This window comes from Sturnus vulgaris, chromosome 12 (genome assembly GCF_052056855.1).
Source record: "Sturnus vulgaris isolate bStuVul1 chromosome 12, bStuVul1.hap1, whole genome shotgun sequence".
Classification (NCBI taxonomy): Eukaryota; Metazoa; Chordata; class Aves; order Passeriformes; family Sturnidae; genus Sturnus; species Sturnus vulgaris.
Window position 1 is genome coordinate 15,098,000 of NC_142254.1, and position 17,481 is coordinate 15,115,480.

General features: G+C 42.0%; 2 protein-coding genes across 4 annotated transcripts in view; both read right to left on the reverse strand.

The window, feature by feature from the left end:
• Nucleotides 1-364: 364 nt before the first annotated feature.
• ARL2BP (ARF like GTPase 2 binding protein) lies at nucleotides 365-8,614 on the reverse strand. 2 transcript variants are annotated; one of them, XM_014889040.2, is made up of 7 exons: nucleotides 8,531-8,614; nucleotides 7,725-7,842; nucleotides 5,677-5,735; nucleotides 4,097-4,203; nucleotides 3,358-3,443; nucleotides 2,433-2,529; nucleotides 365-1,466 (listed from the first exon to the last, which is right to left on the reverse strand). In XM_014889040.2, exons 2-7 carry the CDS (start codon nucleotides 7,760-7,762, stop codon nucleotides 1,404-1,406), a joined length of 450 nt encoding a protein of 149 aa, XP_014744526.1. In that variant the 5' UTR covers nucleotides 7,763-7,842; nucleotides 8,531-8,614; the 3' UTR covers nucleotides 365-1,403. The 2 variants fall into 2 exon arrangements, with proteins under 2 accessions (XP_014744526.1, XP_088028160.1); XM_088172034.1 differs by lacking the exons at nucleotides 7,725-7,842; nucleotides 8,531-8,614 and adding an exon at nucleotides 5,848-6,017 and having other exon boundaries at nucleotides 1,385-1,466.
• A 312-nt stretch (nucleotides 8,615-8,926) lies between these two features.
• Nucleotides 8,927-17,481, reverse strand: part of RSPRY1 (ring finger and SPRY domain containing 1) — a 35,814-nt gene continuing 27,259 nt past the window's right edge. Inside the window, exons 12-16 of one of the 2 annotated variants that reach the window (XM_014889038.2) lie at nucleotides 17,081-17,192; nucleotides 15,979-16,081; nucleotides 14,734-14,886; nucleotides 12,502-12,606; nucleotides 8,927-11,586 (exon numbers count right to left, since the gene is read on the reverse strand). In XM_014889038.2, coding sequence (XP_014744524.1) covers nucleotides 11,490-11,586; nucleotides 12,502-12,606; nucleotides 14,734-14,886; nucleotides 15,979-16,081; nucleotides 17,081-17,192 — 570 coding nt within the window. In that variant the 3' untranslated portion in view covers nucleotides 8,927-11,489. The other variant, XM_088172004.1, reaches the window with a different exon arrangement.

Below are 17,481 nucleotides of genomic sequence, written 5' to 3' on the forward strand. Positions count from 1 at the left end.
TTTTCAGAAATTACAATCAAGTCTGCAAAAGCTCTGGGAACACAGGCAGGATCAGTGCCTCAGGAGAGGGAAGAGCCACGCTGCTCCTCCGTGCTGCAGACCACAAATTCACCTTTTGGGTGTTTGTCAGAACAAGAAGTGATGCCCAGCCAGGCAGAGCAGCTTTTCCTTCCACACCCTCCTTGTACAAGGTAGTAAAAGTAGATTCAATGAGTTCAAAAGCTGGTGCACAGTGAGCTACAGTGCAACTCTTACTGCATGCTCTGCATGGGAAAAGTTTTACCAGGTCGTCTGCAGAGGCAGGATCAGAAATGGAACTGCATTGATGGAAGGTGAGAAGTGAAAAGGAACTGGACACATGGCATTGGCCCATGACACATCTGCCTTTATTTGGTTGTCAGCAAGTAAATCAAGGGAGAAATTTCCACAATTATGAATATATAGACATATATAGATATATAAAACAGGAACAGTAGAAAATAAGAACAATAAAATTAATAAAAATTAACATGGGAGTTCACCATGGAATTCCACAATTTAAACAGAAAATTTACTTACAAACACTGATAAAGGACACTGGTCTCAGCCTTCCAAACTCTGACATGTTCCAAATTAATTTAGTTAGCATTTCTCCACATTTAACTGCATCACCAGGTAAATGAGGCTCCAGAATCTGAATCTCTCTGGGAAGGATGTGACCAAAGAAATGATGTGCTGTTCCTATCAAGCAGCTGATGGCTGATCAGCATGAATTCTGCCTTGGCACCTTGTAAAAAACTTCCCTGCACACACTGACTTCTCAGTTAAAACCACATTCCTGAGAATTGGGCATCTTTTAGTGCCAGGTGGCCAGGCTGGATGGGATTGTGAGCAGCCTGCTCTAGTGGAAGGTGTCCCTGCCCATGGCAGGGGGTTTAGAACTGGATGATTTCCAGTTAAGTAATGGGGCTCCAGGAACAGAAGGAATAAACTGTTCTCTGTGTTCAGCAGAGACAAGACAAAGAACAAGGAGCTCAAACTGCAGCTCAGGCACTTTATATCAGAGTGCAAAAGGCTCCCTGCAACTGGGCCCTGCAGAGAACTGCCCAGACAAACCACGGCAGCTTCTAAGGAAGATCCTGGCAGACAGCTAAAGAGAAGCTTGGGTAGCGCTGGGGAAAGGAAGGCTGCCTCTCACAGTCTCTTCTGTCCATTTTGTAAAAGGGTATAAAAAGTCCAGAAAGCTTTGATTTCACCCCCTGGAGAGGGACCCACAGTTCTGGCCCTGCCCCACCGCACACCCACCACGGAGCCGAGTCCCCGCCCCTCTGCCCCGGCGTCACTCGGGAATCGCTGCCTTTCACCTCTGAAAATTGAATAGACCTTGCTTAAAATACAACAGAACTCCCTTCAGAATGACTTGTTTAATGGTTTAATGAAGTCACCACTAACGCACTGCTTAAGTCCAGACTTCGACCTTCTTTTTCCTAGAAACGTGGGGAAAAAAAAAAGAAATCTGTGACTCCACGATGATTTGGAATAAGAATTTCAAAAAATTAAACAGGCAATACATTCTCTGCTGCATCAAACCACTATAAAATTACATGTTACTTGAGCATCTGTGATTGAATGTGAACCCAAGAAGACTGTGCAGGAATCCCTGGGGGGAGGGGGCTGTCACCCTGCCAGTGTCTGTCCATGTCAGAGTCTTGCTCACACCTGGTCAAGAATGCTGTCCCCATTTCCACAAAATTCACAGGGATGGGGAAGGGGCAGAGGCATAACCACAATTGTGATTCTTTTGCTCCTTGTCAGACAGGACAAGTGGACTGACACTGGAGAGCACTGATTTTCATTCTGTTAGGAAAAACCTCATCTAAAAATCTTAGCACTTTTGCATATTTCTCCAGCTGGCACAGAGAGGAGGAAGACACAAATGAAAGAGGCTTAGAAAGCTATTTTTTTATAGACTAGGAATAAAAAATAAAAGAAGATACTATAGAGTCAGAATGGCCAAGGTAGAAAGGGATCTCTGGAGGTCATCTGGGCCAAACCCCATGCTCAAGCATGGTCACTCAGGACTGTGTCCAGACAACTTTAGAATATCCCCAAGGATGGAGACTCCACAACCCCTCTGACTCCACTGAGACAGAGGCTCTCCGAGTGAAAAAGTGTTCCCTTCTGTTCATTTGGAAAACAATGTTCACAAATGCAGGAAGTTCACAAAAGCAGGAAGAGCTGCTCCACATGCCAGCTTAATTCATGTTTCCTAGAAATTATTAAATGTGCAGTTTGAGTTTAAAAAGCCACTCAGTGAAGTAATTTTTCTTTTGACTCTGTTACAGCCTTTGATTAAATACTGTGACCTACTGTAGTAACTTTTCCTTTGGTACCCTAGGGTGGAGCTACACCAAACCAAGTGCCAATGAAAATAAACAATGTGATATACTCACAGCTCTGTATTCCAAGAACATTTCTTTGAAAGCCAGGAAGTCTGTAAATGTGAGCAGCAGGTCAAATATATCACCTGGCATTTCATCTTTGTGTTGTCTACAGAGAAAAAAAAGTTGAGGAACGAGAAAATTGTGTGAGAAAAATTCGTTATTTTAAAATGGTACATGGTCAAAAAGGACAAGTAGAACAATATCAGTATTTAAACAAGAATGTTATTGCAGGTTATCATATAGCAAAAGTGCAGCCAAATATTACCATGTAGAGTATTTCCAATCTAACTATATTATTCCATTTATCTAAACCCAAGACCTGTGAGTATCATATCAGTCCTTGAAAACTAGACCTGTTTATTTAAGAAACATTAAAAATTAAACATATTCAAATATTTTAAGATACTCAGTTCCCAATTACACTTGATTTTCTTATTCAAGGGGAAAACCAGTGATCTTTCAAAAACAAGCTCTTCAGGAAGCTGGTAAAGCTAAAATGACCCAATGCAAAAGCTGAACACAAACCAAACTAAATGCTCCATGCAAAAATTGCAATAAAAGAATTTAACCACATGACTGAAACACCACCAGGCTACTGAGGTGCCTGGAAGAGAGAAACAAGACCCAACCTTTTAAGGGTCTGGCTTCAAAGTGACAAGAAACATCAAAATCATCCAGTGCTCTCATTCTGATTTCTCTTCCTACCCCTTCAAACTCAGTATATTTCAGCATGACAATTCAGAAATTTAGAGTAGCAGGACATGCTGAAGGCAAGAAAAATGGTCAGCCACTGCCTGCATGAACACTTTGTTTTTTGAGTTAAAGTGGAACTATTATCTAAAGGGAGAACAGCCAAACCTAAGTTTTAATCTAGATAAAAAGAACTGAGAGGCACATGAGCCACTCCTCAACCAAAAGCAAAGCAGAGACTTACTGCAATGACACTGTGAAAGCAACCATATCAAACCCACGAATCCGATCAAGCAACTTCTCTTCAATGTATTTCTCTACTAAAGAGATCTGCAAAAAACCCAGACAAACCACCCCAGTAAGATGACAACAGATTTCAGAAGCAGATTTCAAACAGCATCCTTACACTGACACCTTCTTGACACTCTGCATGATCCTCACTGGGCACAACTGCAGATTCCTCAGTGGGTGTTGCTGGTTCTGTTCTCACAGCAGCTCTGAGGCACAGAGCTGCACATTTTTTGCTGGGGATCTTGGGGAGAACAAACACTGACTATTTGTATCTAGTAACAAATATTTTTCCAACTCATTTAATGGTACTGAATAGTAGACTGGTCTAGTTTTTTGATTCTGCTTTGCATGAAGAATGTGATTGAATTATCCAATACAAAAAATAATACAACTAGAGAAAACTTTTTTTGCACACATGCTAAACGTATTGTTTACTATAGCAATTGGCTAAATTTCTATTCAAGAAAGCTACACAACTTCCAAAATATTTCTAGAAAATTTTGTGTGAAACAATGAGAAAGGAACCTAAAGCTTCAAAAAATCTCTTCTTGTTCACAGATCATGGCTGTGCTTCTAAAGGAAACAGGAACATGTTGAGATCTGCTCCATATAAGCCCAGTATTTTATAGAGGGAGATCTATTAAAAAAAAAAAAAAAGTAATACATATGAAAAATAGGAAAAGGTATCTTACATATTCATTAAAAATGTCCGTATAGATGAGCTTGTTTTCTTCTGAGTCATCAAACTCCTGGTAGTGCTTCTCCAAAAAGTTCCTCTGCATTAATTGGAAATCATCATCTGGGCCATAACAGAAATGCAACACACAGTTACGAGTTTAGTCATTCTTTCTGTAACACAAACCCCACATTCACTGGTCCTCTGTTTCCCTGTTGTAACCACAGAGCCCTGCACACGTGCACAGTTCATCACATCAGCACCACAGCTGCTGCCAAACCACCACTTCTGACCCATCTGTGAGAGGACAGAGGCTGCTAGTGAAGTATTACCAAAACAGTCTTCCTGCTCTACATTTATTAATAGTTATTTATTCTGAACCTCTTTTTGTGCTGGCTCTAAAGTCAGCAAAACATCTGTATTAAGTGAATACCTCTTCCCCACAAGAACTCAGAGTCAGGTTTTTTTCTTTGAATTTAAAAATATTAGCGAAACTCCCATATTAAATTTTCAATTGCCAAAGAATTTTTTCCAGTTGTGGAAGAATAAAAATAAACGTGCAAAAATAAACCATGGGATTCCACAGAACAGGTCTAAATAAAAAGTTTAATTACAAACACTGGTAAAGGACACCAGTCACAGCTTTCCAAACTCTGACATGTTCCAAATTAATTTAGTTAGCATTTCTCCACATTTAACTGCATCACCAGGTAAATGAGGCTCCAGAATCTGAATCTCTCTGGGAAGGATGTGACCAAAGAAATGATGTGCTGTTCCTATCAAGCAGCTGATGGCTGATCAGCATGAATTCTGCCTTGGCACCTTGTAAAAAACTTCCCTGCACACACTGACTTCTCAGTTAAAACCACATTCCTGAGAATTGGGCATCTTTTAGTGCCAGGTGGCCAGGCTGGATGGGATTGTGAGCAGCCTGCTCTAGTGGAAGGTGTCCCTGCCCATGGCAGGGGGGTTGAGTGATCTTTAAGGTCCATCCCAACCCAAACCATTCTCTGATTCTATGACCACCTTTGTGCTTCAGGGCTGGATACAAAGAAGTAAAGCTCCCCATTCTTGCAGTTTTCAGTGCTGGAATAGAATCAACTCTCAGCCTGCAGCTCAGGCACTTTATATCAGAGTGCAAAAAGCTCCCTGCAGCAGCAGCAGCAGCTGGGCACTGCAAAAAACTGCCCAGACAAACCATGGTGGCTTCTAAGAACATCCTGACAGACATGTCAGGAGAAGTTTGGGCAGAGCAGGGGTAGGGAAGGCTGCCTTTTTATGGCTGCTCCATAAAAACCCCAGAAAGCTTTGATTTCTCTGTGAGATGCACAAACATCTTTACTGTTTCCCTAAGAAGCAGTGTACTGCAGTGATGTGGAGAATAGTTTTCAAGAGTCATAAGCACACAGAAGAATTTTATGTATATTTTTACTACACTACCAGGTAAGGGCTTCATGGTAAGAAAGGAAGGAAAGCTTCCATGAAGCAGGCATGAGCTCTGTATGTTTCCTGGCAATTTCTGGCTAATTACCAGAAGAGCAGCTGGCAACACGTTTAGCAGCTCTGTTGTTGTCTGTACCTACTTGCAGACCTTACCCATTATGATATCCTCCAGATAGCCAACAACTGCATCAAACTCATCAGAAGTTGTGGAGCTGAAAGCAAAGAAAGACAGGACTGCATAAATACATATTTGACCACAGCAGAAATAAAAGTTAAATTTAAAAAGTGTTAACAAAACCTAAGTACAAATAAAACCAGATAAACAAGGTAACTGAAAAACTTCCTGGTTTCAACCTACAAAATAATCCATGGCACTGATGAGAAGACTGCTCCATGGAGATTCTCATTAGGCCTCTACTCTATTTCCTCCCACTAAGGTGCCTAATTGCAAGAAAGAATAAATGCTGTTTTACTGGCATTACTGTCAAGGTAATTCTAGTTCTGGTGCAAAAGAATGTAAAGAGTGTAATTAGAACAAATTAATTAAGCCTTTTCCAACCCACAAATCCCAGCTGCTACTAGTTTCCCTTCTCCTTCCTGCACATGGTGATCACAGAACTGTAGACACTCTACAGAATATTTTGAAATATTTGGTCTTGTGGAACAACTTCAACTGAATGTATACACAAGTATTACATAAATGAAGAAACTTATATCTTTTTCTTATGCAAGAAACATCCTTATATGATTCAAATAAATGGGATAATCTCCTAAGGTTATTCTATCATGAGCAAACATAAACTGCATTATGGGCCTGAATTCATCCAGGGAAGAAATCTTTGGTGCCAGCATCAGGAATGTGAATCTATTATTGTGCAACTTGTTCAAACACAATAAATAATCCACAGGATGTCTTTGGCATTCACAGCTCATCTTTAGTGGAAGATGAAGTCTTCCTATTCTCTCATGACAAACTTTTCTCACAAATGACGGAAAGAAGTCTCAAAGAAACAGGGGCATTTGTATCATTTAAATTAAATTAAATGTCTCTTTCTGATCAGTAAACAGAGTAGGATAGCCCTTCAGACTAAGTTTTGAAAAGCTGATAAAAGTAACTTTGCTATTAGAGAATACTCCAGTGAAATTAATCCAACAGTGGTTTAGCCGACAATTTAACTATAATCAGGCTCGCTCTGATCAGGAAAAACTTGAGATATCTTTGATTTTAAAAGGTCCTAGCGACAGCATTGGTGCTGGGGGAGCTGCGGGGAGCCAGGGCCCGCGAGAGGGCGGCACAGGCACAGCCCGGGCAGCTGAGCCGGCCTCGGCGCTTCCCTTGGCTCGCCCTCACTGCACCACGGATAATTCCCACTCTTTCCTCCTCCCCAAAGAAATGATACTGCTAGTTTTACTGCTTATCCTAACAACAATAGAAGAAATGTTAATTTAAACCTGGTTTAAGTCTGTGCAAATAACGGAACTTGAACTGTTCCAAAAGAACCTGATTCCATCTTTTTATACAACACTTAGAGACACGAGCTCACCAACCCTGTGTTTTAATTCCCTGTCACCTCACCATGCCCAGTTTGGGCCAGCACACTGTGCTGCTGAGGCAGCCCTGGCACAGCTGCTGTTCAGAGTCTGAGGCTGAAAGAATTAAATCCATGTACGACAGAGGCACAGTCACACATCCCCCTCTGCCACAACTCCTGGGAGAAGAGTATGGCACACACTTGTGGGGTGAAGCAGCATCTTTGCATCTGCCAGTGTGAAATTTGGTTGAGGTCACCTGTGAACGGGCTCAGTTTTAGAAGGAGAACACAGAGGAAGAGTCTCCTCTCAGGATCAACATAACTTATGACTTATGTCAACATAAGACAACAAACACTCTTGAGAAGGAGAAATTCTGAATTTAAAATGAACACCAGAAAAAGCAATTTCCAGCCTTAGAAGGTTTGCTCTGGTCCCTCAGCAGAGCTACCCAGTGCTACACTGACCACAGTGATATTTTGACGTCACCTAAACTCTTCACGGATGTTATTCCCTCTTGCAGCTTTGCATTCTGCACCTTTGTTCCAAGAGGCAGAATCTGCTAAAACAGTGTGATGTAAATTCATTTCTGTAATTATATTTCTATCAAGATATTCTAATTAGCAATTAGCTTATCGAAAATCTGACACATGAGAATGTAGCATACTCACGTGGCTACACCCAAACTTTCTCCATCAGAAGTCTCCATTGGTCCTGCCTAGCCAGAGTGGAAGAGACAATCTGTATGTTTCAGCTGTTAGTGGTAATTTCTTCTTTTTGATCTAAGTGCTAAAGAATAACATGACTTAGTATTAATACAAATCCAATTGCTAAACTGCCATACATTTCCGAGCAAATTAGGAGATAAATTTTAATTCTTAGACACAGGAATTCCAACATCACGTTCTTCCAAAATTATTACTACTGCTTTTCTGTAATAACCCAAATAATCTAGAAACTTTGTCTGCCTATTCAGAGAACAGGCTCAAAATTCAAACAGTCCCTATTAAGGGGTTTTGGGTCACGTCTACATCTTTTCTCCTGAAACATCTATGGCGATAATAGAAATAAAGCCAGGTAAGATAAAGGTGGTACGCTGCTCCAGCATGTGTCAGGCCAGGCTTTGGCCAGCGATCGCAGGGGCTGTGTCCCGGCAGGACGCTCGGCCCGGGACAGGGCACAGGGCACCCCGGGGCCGCTGCGCTTCAGCCTCCGCCGGCCCTCGGAGCAGTCCCGGGCATCACCGCGGGCACGGCGTGAGCGGAGCGCGTCCTCAGCCCCGGCCAGGGGGGCAAAGCCCTCCAGCCCTGTCCCTCCCCATGTACCCAGCACGCCTCGCTCCCCTCAGAGGGACCCAGGGCAGCGGGCCATCACCCTCCCTCTCTCCCTAGAGCGCCCCGGCAGTGCCCGGCCCCGTTCCCCCGTGTCCCTGCGCCGTTGCCGTGACCGCAGCCCCGCGCCCCCCGCCCGCACCCACCGCCCTCAGGCCGGCGCGGAGCCCCCTCCCCTGGGGCCGTCTCCTGGGGAACGCGCTCTTCCGCCCCGCCCGCAGCCAATCACAGCGCGGCTCCGGAGCGCTCGCCCAATCAGAGCGCGGCAGGGGCCGCGCGGGAAGGGGGCGTGGCCGCCCTGGCGGGATGGGGAGCGCGTCCTGCGCCGGGCCGGCTCCGGGCCTGAGGGAGGGATGCGGAGACAGCAGTGTGTGTGTGTGTGTGTGTTTGTGTTTGTTAATGGCGCTGGCGAAGCGGGTTTCCCATCAGAGCAGAGCGCCGAGGGTTGGGGAGAGCCCAGCAAGGCCCCCAGCTCGACTGCCACACCCGAGCGGATACACGCACCACACCTCAGGCGAAAAGGAATTAAAGAACAACAAACAGCCTTCAGGATGTTTTTATTGTTGAACGGACAACTTTGCTACAATTCATGTCCCCCTGTGAGGGTCTGTGGAGTCACCACCTCCCCTCTCCCTATCCCCAAAGCCAGGGGGGTGCAGGGAGCGAGGGTGGCCCCGCACTGGTCGTGGAATATCCAGCTTGACAGAAATGCCCCCGACGTGAATGGCGGCAGAAAGCCAGTCAAAGTGTACAGTCTTTCCCTTTGTGAAATGAACAGGACAGTTCTCTGCAACACAGCTCCCTCCTCTGCCACCCTTGGCTTCCTCTGCCCAGCACCAGCTGCATGGAAGACAGTCTGGGGCAAAATTTTCCAAAGCATTCACATCTTTTCCATAAAGAACGCAGGCACATAGTCCCATGTCCACAAAGGCAGCGAGGCTCTAAGGTCACCTGCATTCCAAGGGGATAGCAGATGCCTAGAAGCCATTGTGGACTTGGGCCTGAAGACCTTAATCTCATACAGCAGTTGATACAAATTAGGAATCCTAGGCACTTCTGAAAATTTTACCTCAGTTAATCTTGGCCAGGGAAACCAAAGCCCTGAAATTACTAGACTCTATTAAGGCAGAGTTCAAAATGGTTCTGTCCCACCTCTTCCCTAAAGTATGATTTGTAACTTCATACCTTAGGGATAAAAACTTATCATGGCATTTGGAAGCGCTTAAAACTTCATTTCAAGTGATTCTGAGTTCCTAACACCCTTGTGGCAGTGATGGCAGTCACGTTTGCTCGTTGAACATGGAGCTGGAAGGGACTCAGCCCTGTCTGAAAACATGGAAACAGCAAAACATTGTAAAGTACAGTCAGCGAGGAAATGAGATCCCTGTGGCACAGATTTGCCAGTCTGACTTTAATCAAACCAGGCATCCAAGGTGGAAGAGCATCCACATTTTAGCAAAAACACTAACCAGCACTCTCTTGCTGGATTCAGTCTACATTTGGACGAAAGTCAACATGAAAATGATGGACAGAACTTTCCTAATTCACACATCTCTGGATGAAGTTCAGCACCCTTGAGTTAGCAAAGGCAGGAAGTGAAAGGAGTTGATGGAGAGCTGGGTTCTGGGACCTGTGTGCAGAGCTCTAAGCTCCTACTGAGGTCTGTAGGGAGCCAGAGCACTCATCAGGAAGAAGCAGCCTCAGCTCTGCTTTGTTAGCACTTCATAGTAAAATAAAGATAATAAATGATCTTAAAAATAAGCTACATTACACCATGAGAATTCACTGTAACAGCCTCTGCTGCTGAATCACTGCCAAGAAGTGGGATGGTTTTGGTGTAAGTTGTGTGTGAATTAGTAAAGTTCTTCTATATAGACAGATATTAAAAAAAAAAAATCAACCTGTACAAGACTTGGAAGAGACCGAGTCACATCCTCAGTTGGTGCAAAATAAGCAGAACCCCACCAATTTTGTGCTACTTTACTGACACCAGCTGTGAACCCTGATTCCTTGTAGAAACCTAGTAAAAGAGCTGCCTACTGAAGTGCATCCTTAACATACAAACATCACAAATGTGTAATTAAAGTGGAGCAGAGATTCCCACTGTATGATCCCTACCAAAAATAGGAAGTGTGGCCCCAAACCTGCTCAGAGCAGGACTGACATGTGGCAAGCAAGGTGCATTTTTAAGGAGTTAAGAATAAGACTGAAATTGCTATCCAAATAACCTTGTTTTAAATAAACTGGTCCAGAATTCTCCTCTAATATTTTAAGATACTGGAAAAATTGAGCTAGCTTTCAAAAACAACACTGATTAAAAAAGATGTTTGATGATACCTTAAAAAATACCCAGAATATCAAATTAATTCCAGTCCAGCATTGTAATTAGTTAAGAATACCTCCTGAAAATTATAACCTCACAAAAAAATGTGGGTACTGAAGTTAAAAGCATCAGAAACGTTATGTACTTGAAAATATCACTGATCTTTTAACGTTTAAAAACAAATCAGAACATTCTTTGGAATCACCAAGTTATTAAAACCTGTGAGTTTCTCTACAGTCTCCACACTGTCTTTTCAAATCATTCTGTGTACAGATCCAGTCTTTGAGCAGTTTAATATCGGAAAATACAGAGTCTCTGACCAGCAGGAGGCTACATTAAACAGGAAAACATTGGCATTCTCTTTTTTAGTACTGACTTCTGCCAAAAATAGAGACTTTCGAGCACAAGACAGCACGGCTCTGTTTTAGGAAATAGTTATTTTCTCTTCTTTTCTAAAATGCATTGTATGTGTACTTCCAGTGCAAATTTTTTCAGCACTTGTGACAGGCGAGAAGGAAAAGGGGAAGAAGAGACAACTCCCTCTGCTCTTGCTCGGAGGAACCAATAGCCACAGCTCCTGACTGCTGAAACCAGCTCCCATCGCTGGCAGCTGCAAAGAGCTTATTAAAGATTTCGGTTTTAAGATAAACAGATTACAAGTTAGCATGAAATCTGGCCGTGGCTATGGTTCTATGTGCATAAAGATTGGTTAGAGATGCTTTCCCCTCTCAGTATTGGTTGGAGTTCATTAAAAACAAGTCTGTGGTATTTCTCCACGTGTGTCATGAAATGTGAGAGATCTGTCTGACTCGGGTTTGTATTTCCTGTCGACACAAAGGGCAGGTCTCCAATTGCAAGGCACACTCCATGCACAGGTCACTGAAGGAGAAGAAAAACCAGTTAAAGCCTGCTTTTACATATGAAAAACTAATCAACAACAACAAAATAATACAAGCACTAAGCAGTTTAGTCAGCCTGCCAGAGGCACAGCCAAGTTAAGTCTCTCTGTGGAGATTAGGCATTGCAAGTCAGGTGTTGTGGATCCATTTACAGGCTTTGAGAGGAGCTCCTGCTGCTCAGCATCTCCCAGACCTGCAGCTGCTCTTGCAGTTGGTTGGGATCTCACTTCCCTGTGCTCATTAATCCTAGCACTCACTCAGGTCTGGAGTTGCCTTGCAGCAACTTCTTCGTTTCTTGTTGGAACACACCAGGCACATCTCTCTTTAACTTTGCAGCATCTAGACACATGGCAAGGCTCCTTCCATGAGTGCTCCAGAACTCTAAGGAATTGGGCTTAACTGGAATAATTTCCTAGTAGGCTGCTTAAAGGCAGGGAAGTGCTATTATGGTATAACTCACACTGCTGTCTCATTTTCAGCTTTTAGTGGGATTTGTGACTTGAGACAATCCATTTGTGGAACACTTAATGAGTTTGTGAGTATATTATGAATTTTCTGCTCTCCTCATGTGATCTGGATTTCACAGCACTGGTATCAAGTACTAATCAGCAAAGCCTTTGATATCAGGGAGATAAGACTCCATAGCCCAGGGCAGCACACAGATGTAGCCTCTGTACTTCCCAAATACACACACCATTGGGGGTTCAATCTGCTCAGGTCTAGGATGAGGGGAATAGTGGGAATACTGTGTTTAACATCACACATCCTTAAAAGGAAGGAAGGTTATTTCCTTTCTCCTGGGGAGTCAATCAAGATGAACAGGGACTGCATCTAAGCTGAACATCACACACACATTTGCCTATTTCTTTGGATTTGAGCTTTTTTAAGGTTTTACCTGTGTCCACACGGCCTGAGTTCTGTGTCTGCTACCTCATCACAGCAAAGTGTGCAGCAGTTCTCTCTGATACTCACTTGCTTCAGCAAAGCCAGGCGCCTGTGTCTGAAGAGAGACAGACAGACCCCCCCAAACATCAGTTTGAGTCAAAGCAAGAGATTCAAAACTATTCTGAGAATTACATCAAGGCCAGCATAACACTTGTATCAGTGCTCACTGCACTACTGATAAATATTGATCACAAGTGCCCACAAAAAAACGCTTAACATGCCCAGAGACCTGTAAAACAGCCTCATTCCCTACTCTGATCTATCAGAAAGGGACAGAGAGGGGATTAAATAACAATTCTCCTAGTTCCCACAGCTGAACACTTAAAGAAATTGTTCTTTTGTACCTGGGTACTTTTAGGAGTTAAGAAAAGAAACCCCAAACAAACCTCACAAACCCGTGTGTGAACAATATACAGAAACCCTATACTGCTCCAACACAATTTAAAAGAATAAAAACTGCATATTAAATAAATATCCCAGTATGGCAACAGCCACAAGGGAGAGAAAATAGGTAAAAATCCTTCATTTGATGAAAGAAGACATTTCCCACCTGGAACATACACACAACACCCATCACAGCTATTCAATGGCAGGGTGATGTGTTTTGCCCCAACACCAGAAGCACTAAATTCTACACAACTCTGCATGAGTTAATGTTAAATCCTGTGATGGATAATTATGGTCCACTCATACAGGCCTTTGCCTTATCTCCTATCACTTTTAGGATGATCAAATGAAATTTAGGATTGGCTTATCATTTCCAAGCAGTTCAGGCTATAGGCAGGGATGATCTTTGTTTACACAAAGAACAACAGTGTCCAACCTTGAATGGAGCCTTTCAGTGCTATTGCATAAGGACGAGTCTGTAACACAGGAGGCCAAGTTTCACCAGCCAGGCATCAACAGGAAACCAGTTTCCCCCAGTTTGTCTCTCATCTTTTGGCACAATCATGTAACAGCTCTCACAGCTATTGCCAAAACATTGCAAGAGCAGTGCCAGAACAACATCAATCCCATCTGAGCATCAGCCAGAATCTATAAACCTCTCATTCCATATGGGACACTACCAAGACAGAAGAACACTTCATTTGAAAAGAGAGGGTGACAAATTTGTACCTAACAGATCATCTTAAAGATTATATCAGACTCTCACTTAAAGCACCTGCAGTCATAAGCAGAAATAATTTACTCTGGCTACAGGTAAGCACAAAATGATTTTGCAAGTTGCATTTGATTTTCTCTGCACAAATACAATATCCCAAGCCTCAAACTTTGCCAATGTGTCTCCAACCTCGAAGTAAGGGGTTTTTTTCTTTTCTTTTTAAATACTAAGATCCTTAAGTATCTCTAATACACTTGATCAAAACTAGATAATTCAAAACCAGTCTCTGAATTTCATTACAGCCAGGGGTACCCCCTCCAACAACCTTGTCCTCAATTAGTTGCAATTTAAGATTATTTCAGTCACATACCTTAGCACCTATCTGAGAGCTATCTTCAGACAAATCTGGAAATTCAAGGTACACCACACAGGTTATACTGTACACTGTTACTGCTTGTGGTCCAGTAAGTTATTTTATTACTAATAACTTGAATCAGAAGAGCTACTAGTTTTTCATTCCTGCCAGAGGTTTGGTAAAAGCTAAAGAAGAATGCATCCAGACCTGTTTCTACCTAGATTGAATTATATTTAGGTGGGAAAACACTTCTAAATTTGAATAACCTTTGTCAGCACTATCATTCAAAAATGGGGAGATTTTCATCAGGATCAGTAAAGGACAATTTCAAGACTTACAATATTTTAGCACCTCCATGCTGCCAACACCACAAATTGGGTCAATTTTAAATACAACATCTTTTTGTAATTAACACTATACCTCCTCAATCAACCTAATAATCCTTAGATGGCAGAAGGTACTTCTACTGAAACAGCTTACTGTGTAGTACTAATTCGTTTTAATTTAGCTTAATATTACAAAATATATTTAATGGATTTTGGTTGCATATCTCCTGCCCTAATGATGAAATTGCACTGGAGCCTATTGTCTCATCCTTTTAGAGGAGGAACCTATGAAAGTATGACCCCATAAATTTATTTTGCTGAGTACAAGACAAGACTTTGCAACTCAGACGTGAAACATTTTAATTCTCTGCATGTAAACACTCAAGGTAGGAGGATTACCTGGGCAAAATGATTTTCTCTTCTGCTGTCAGAAAGGCATGATCATTGAAGGTACTAAACTTCATTGGTGGTGGGTACTTGAAGGGTTTTGCTCCGAAGTTGAACTCACATTGTTGATAGGACATGAAACTTGCTGCAGCAAAAAACCCCGATCTGCAACATGAACAGGCATTTTAGAATGACTTAAATAACACTAGAGCTTTCAGACATGTAACTATTACCATTTGAAAATACAGCCTGAGACAGAGACACGTTTAATACCAGTGTTTTGCAGCTAGCATCAAATTGCAGCTGCACATACTTACCTGGTTTGGTTCTCAACTCTTGAATTTACTGTTGGGATTTATCTGAATTTCTTACTGAGTCAGCCAATAAAGGCTGCCTACTGTACAGCTAGGATCAGTCACACTTTTAAAAACACAACTATCACCTCTCAAATTTACTGGAAGGACCAAAGTTCAGTAATACCCCAAGTTCTAACAAGTACTCAAGTTTATCAAGTCCATACTCAAAGAACAGAGCACTAAAAGCTGAATAAAAAAGATACTCAGCAACTCTTTAAACTCAACTACTCTTCACCTGCATCTTGAAATTTATTTTGATGAGAAAACATGGATGAAATTATTAGCCTGGTAGGAATAACTGTAATTAAATTTAAATAAGCTGCATAGGAAGCTGCTTTCTCAAGTATTACACCAGCTTATCTCTTCTGAAGTAAAAGGCTGAACTTACCTATGAGAGTTAGAGGAGTTCACCATGTGTTAATTTTAACAACAGTTGGCAAAGTAAGCCCAACACCTGCCTGCAATGCTACCAAGAGACATCCTCTGATGAATATTCAATGTGCTGCTCCAGAAGCTGGCCCCAGTGAATGGCAGTCAGTTAACAAGCCCTCTCCAACACTTACAAGATAGGCTTTATTTTTCAAAAGAATTCCTCAGGCACCAGAAAACTGTTCATCTTTGCTGCAGCCTCATTCTATTTTAATGCTATGCTAATTTGATAGTACAAAACACTGAGCTGAACATACTTTGGACTTTCCAAAGGTATCTATTTTGGATCCCGAAATCCACCTGTAAAATTATATCCTTCTTACTGATTTCTAAGCAACTTCCAACGGGGAAACTTGCTTAATGATGGCTTCAGGTAAGCAAATATGAATTTACATCTCAAATTGAAAACTCTTCATATAATTAAAACAATTATCCACAGAGGTCATGTCCTTCCAAATGAGCAGATACTTACACTGCAGATGAAAATACTTGCTTCTCAGCAGGAAGCTGGTTTCCATTTAAATAGAAGATCATTTGCTTTTCTTGCAAGTCTAGTAGAAATCCTATTGTGTCTCCTTACATGCAAAACAAAAATAATTTAAAGATTTCGTTTCTGTTAAATGCCAGCAGCTGAAACAGTTATTGTTTCAAGTATCACATGTCACTGTGAGTTGTCTTACTTAAAAGGAACTGTTTGCAAAAGCACAAAAGAAGAAACATTGATACAGACAGTAACTAAAAAAAACCCAAAAACCAACCCAAACCAAAACCAAAAAACCCAGGAGAAAATAGTAAAAAATTTAAGTATTTTAGTCTGCCAGAGCATTAATACTACATAGTTGTAGAAGTATTGCAGAGTATTTGCCAAAGCCAGAAGAAAGCTGCACTCTGTCCCTCCTTGGCTATTTTATACCTGTTGAAAATAGACTTAAGCAAGTGGGTGTTCTGAGGAGAAATTTCCAATATGCTTGTGCTATTTATTTTTTAAGAAGTGTTTTAATTTAGCCATCCTTGGGGGAAAATTTTAATAGAAGAGAAGGCGGCACAGTTCACACAAGCATGGCATGCACAGAATCCTACCAAGATTTCAAAGCTGAGATCAAGAACAGAACTTTGCTGTCCAAGTAGTTATCCAAGAATTTAAAGTAAGCAAGACAGTGCAACTCCTCCTTAAAAAAGAAAAAAAAAAAAAGTCTAATTCAGAGATCAAGGTTTTCTCCCCTTCTCTAAAACAACTCTTTTAACCCAGAAAGGAAGATTTCAAGACTATTGTATACGACTACAAGTGGAAAAAAGTCTAATGATTAAATGTCCAGTGTTAACTGGTGCTATGATTTTCACTCTGCATTTGAAAAGAAAGTGTTTAACCAATAAGAGTCTCTTTAGACTGGGGAACAAGACTGTAGTGCCCACTGTGCTAATTTCAATCACTCTTAAAACACAGTAATTATTAAACCCTTATGATCATCAGCATCGGGCAGTAACTGCTTTGTTCACACCTACAAAGGGGAAAAAAAAAAAAAATCCAGTGCAGAATTCCAGTTAGCATAAAGAGCAGAAGACAGACTGAATACCTTCTTTCCAGCAGGGGTGGCAATGTGGTTTACTTCTGGCGTTGTACCAGATCAGCTGGCGGCAGCCATCGTACGCACACGAGTACTCGTCGTCCCCGATGCCGTAACCTTCCTTTAGGGAGAGAGCACAGCGCTCCAGCTGCAGCCACTCCTCACACACACGGGCTACAAAGTTTATTTTCATTCATCTAAACCGTTCTTCCAGGAGCAGGAAGGGTTTCTTTCTCTCTCTCCCCCCCACCAGGGAAGGTAATATTTTTCTTCAAACTAGTTTTAGTTTCGTTTTCACGTTAAAAGGGAATTTGTTGGGGTGAGGAGGAAGGGAGAAGGGGATATTGTTTCCAAAGTGTCTTCCATTCTCTATGACCTCAAATCACTCCTGTCTAAGTATTTAAAAATCA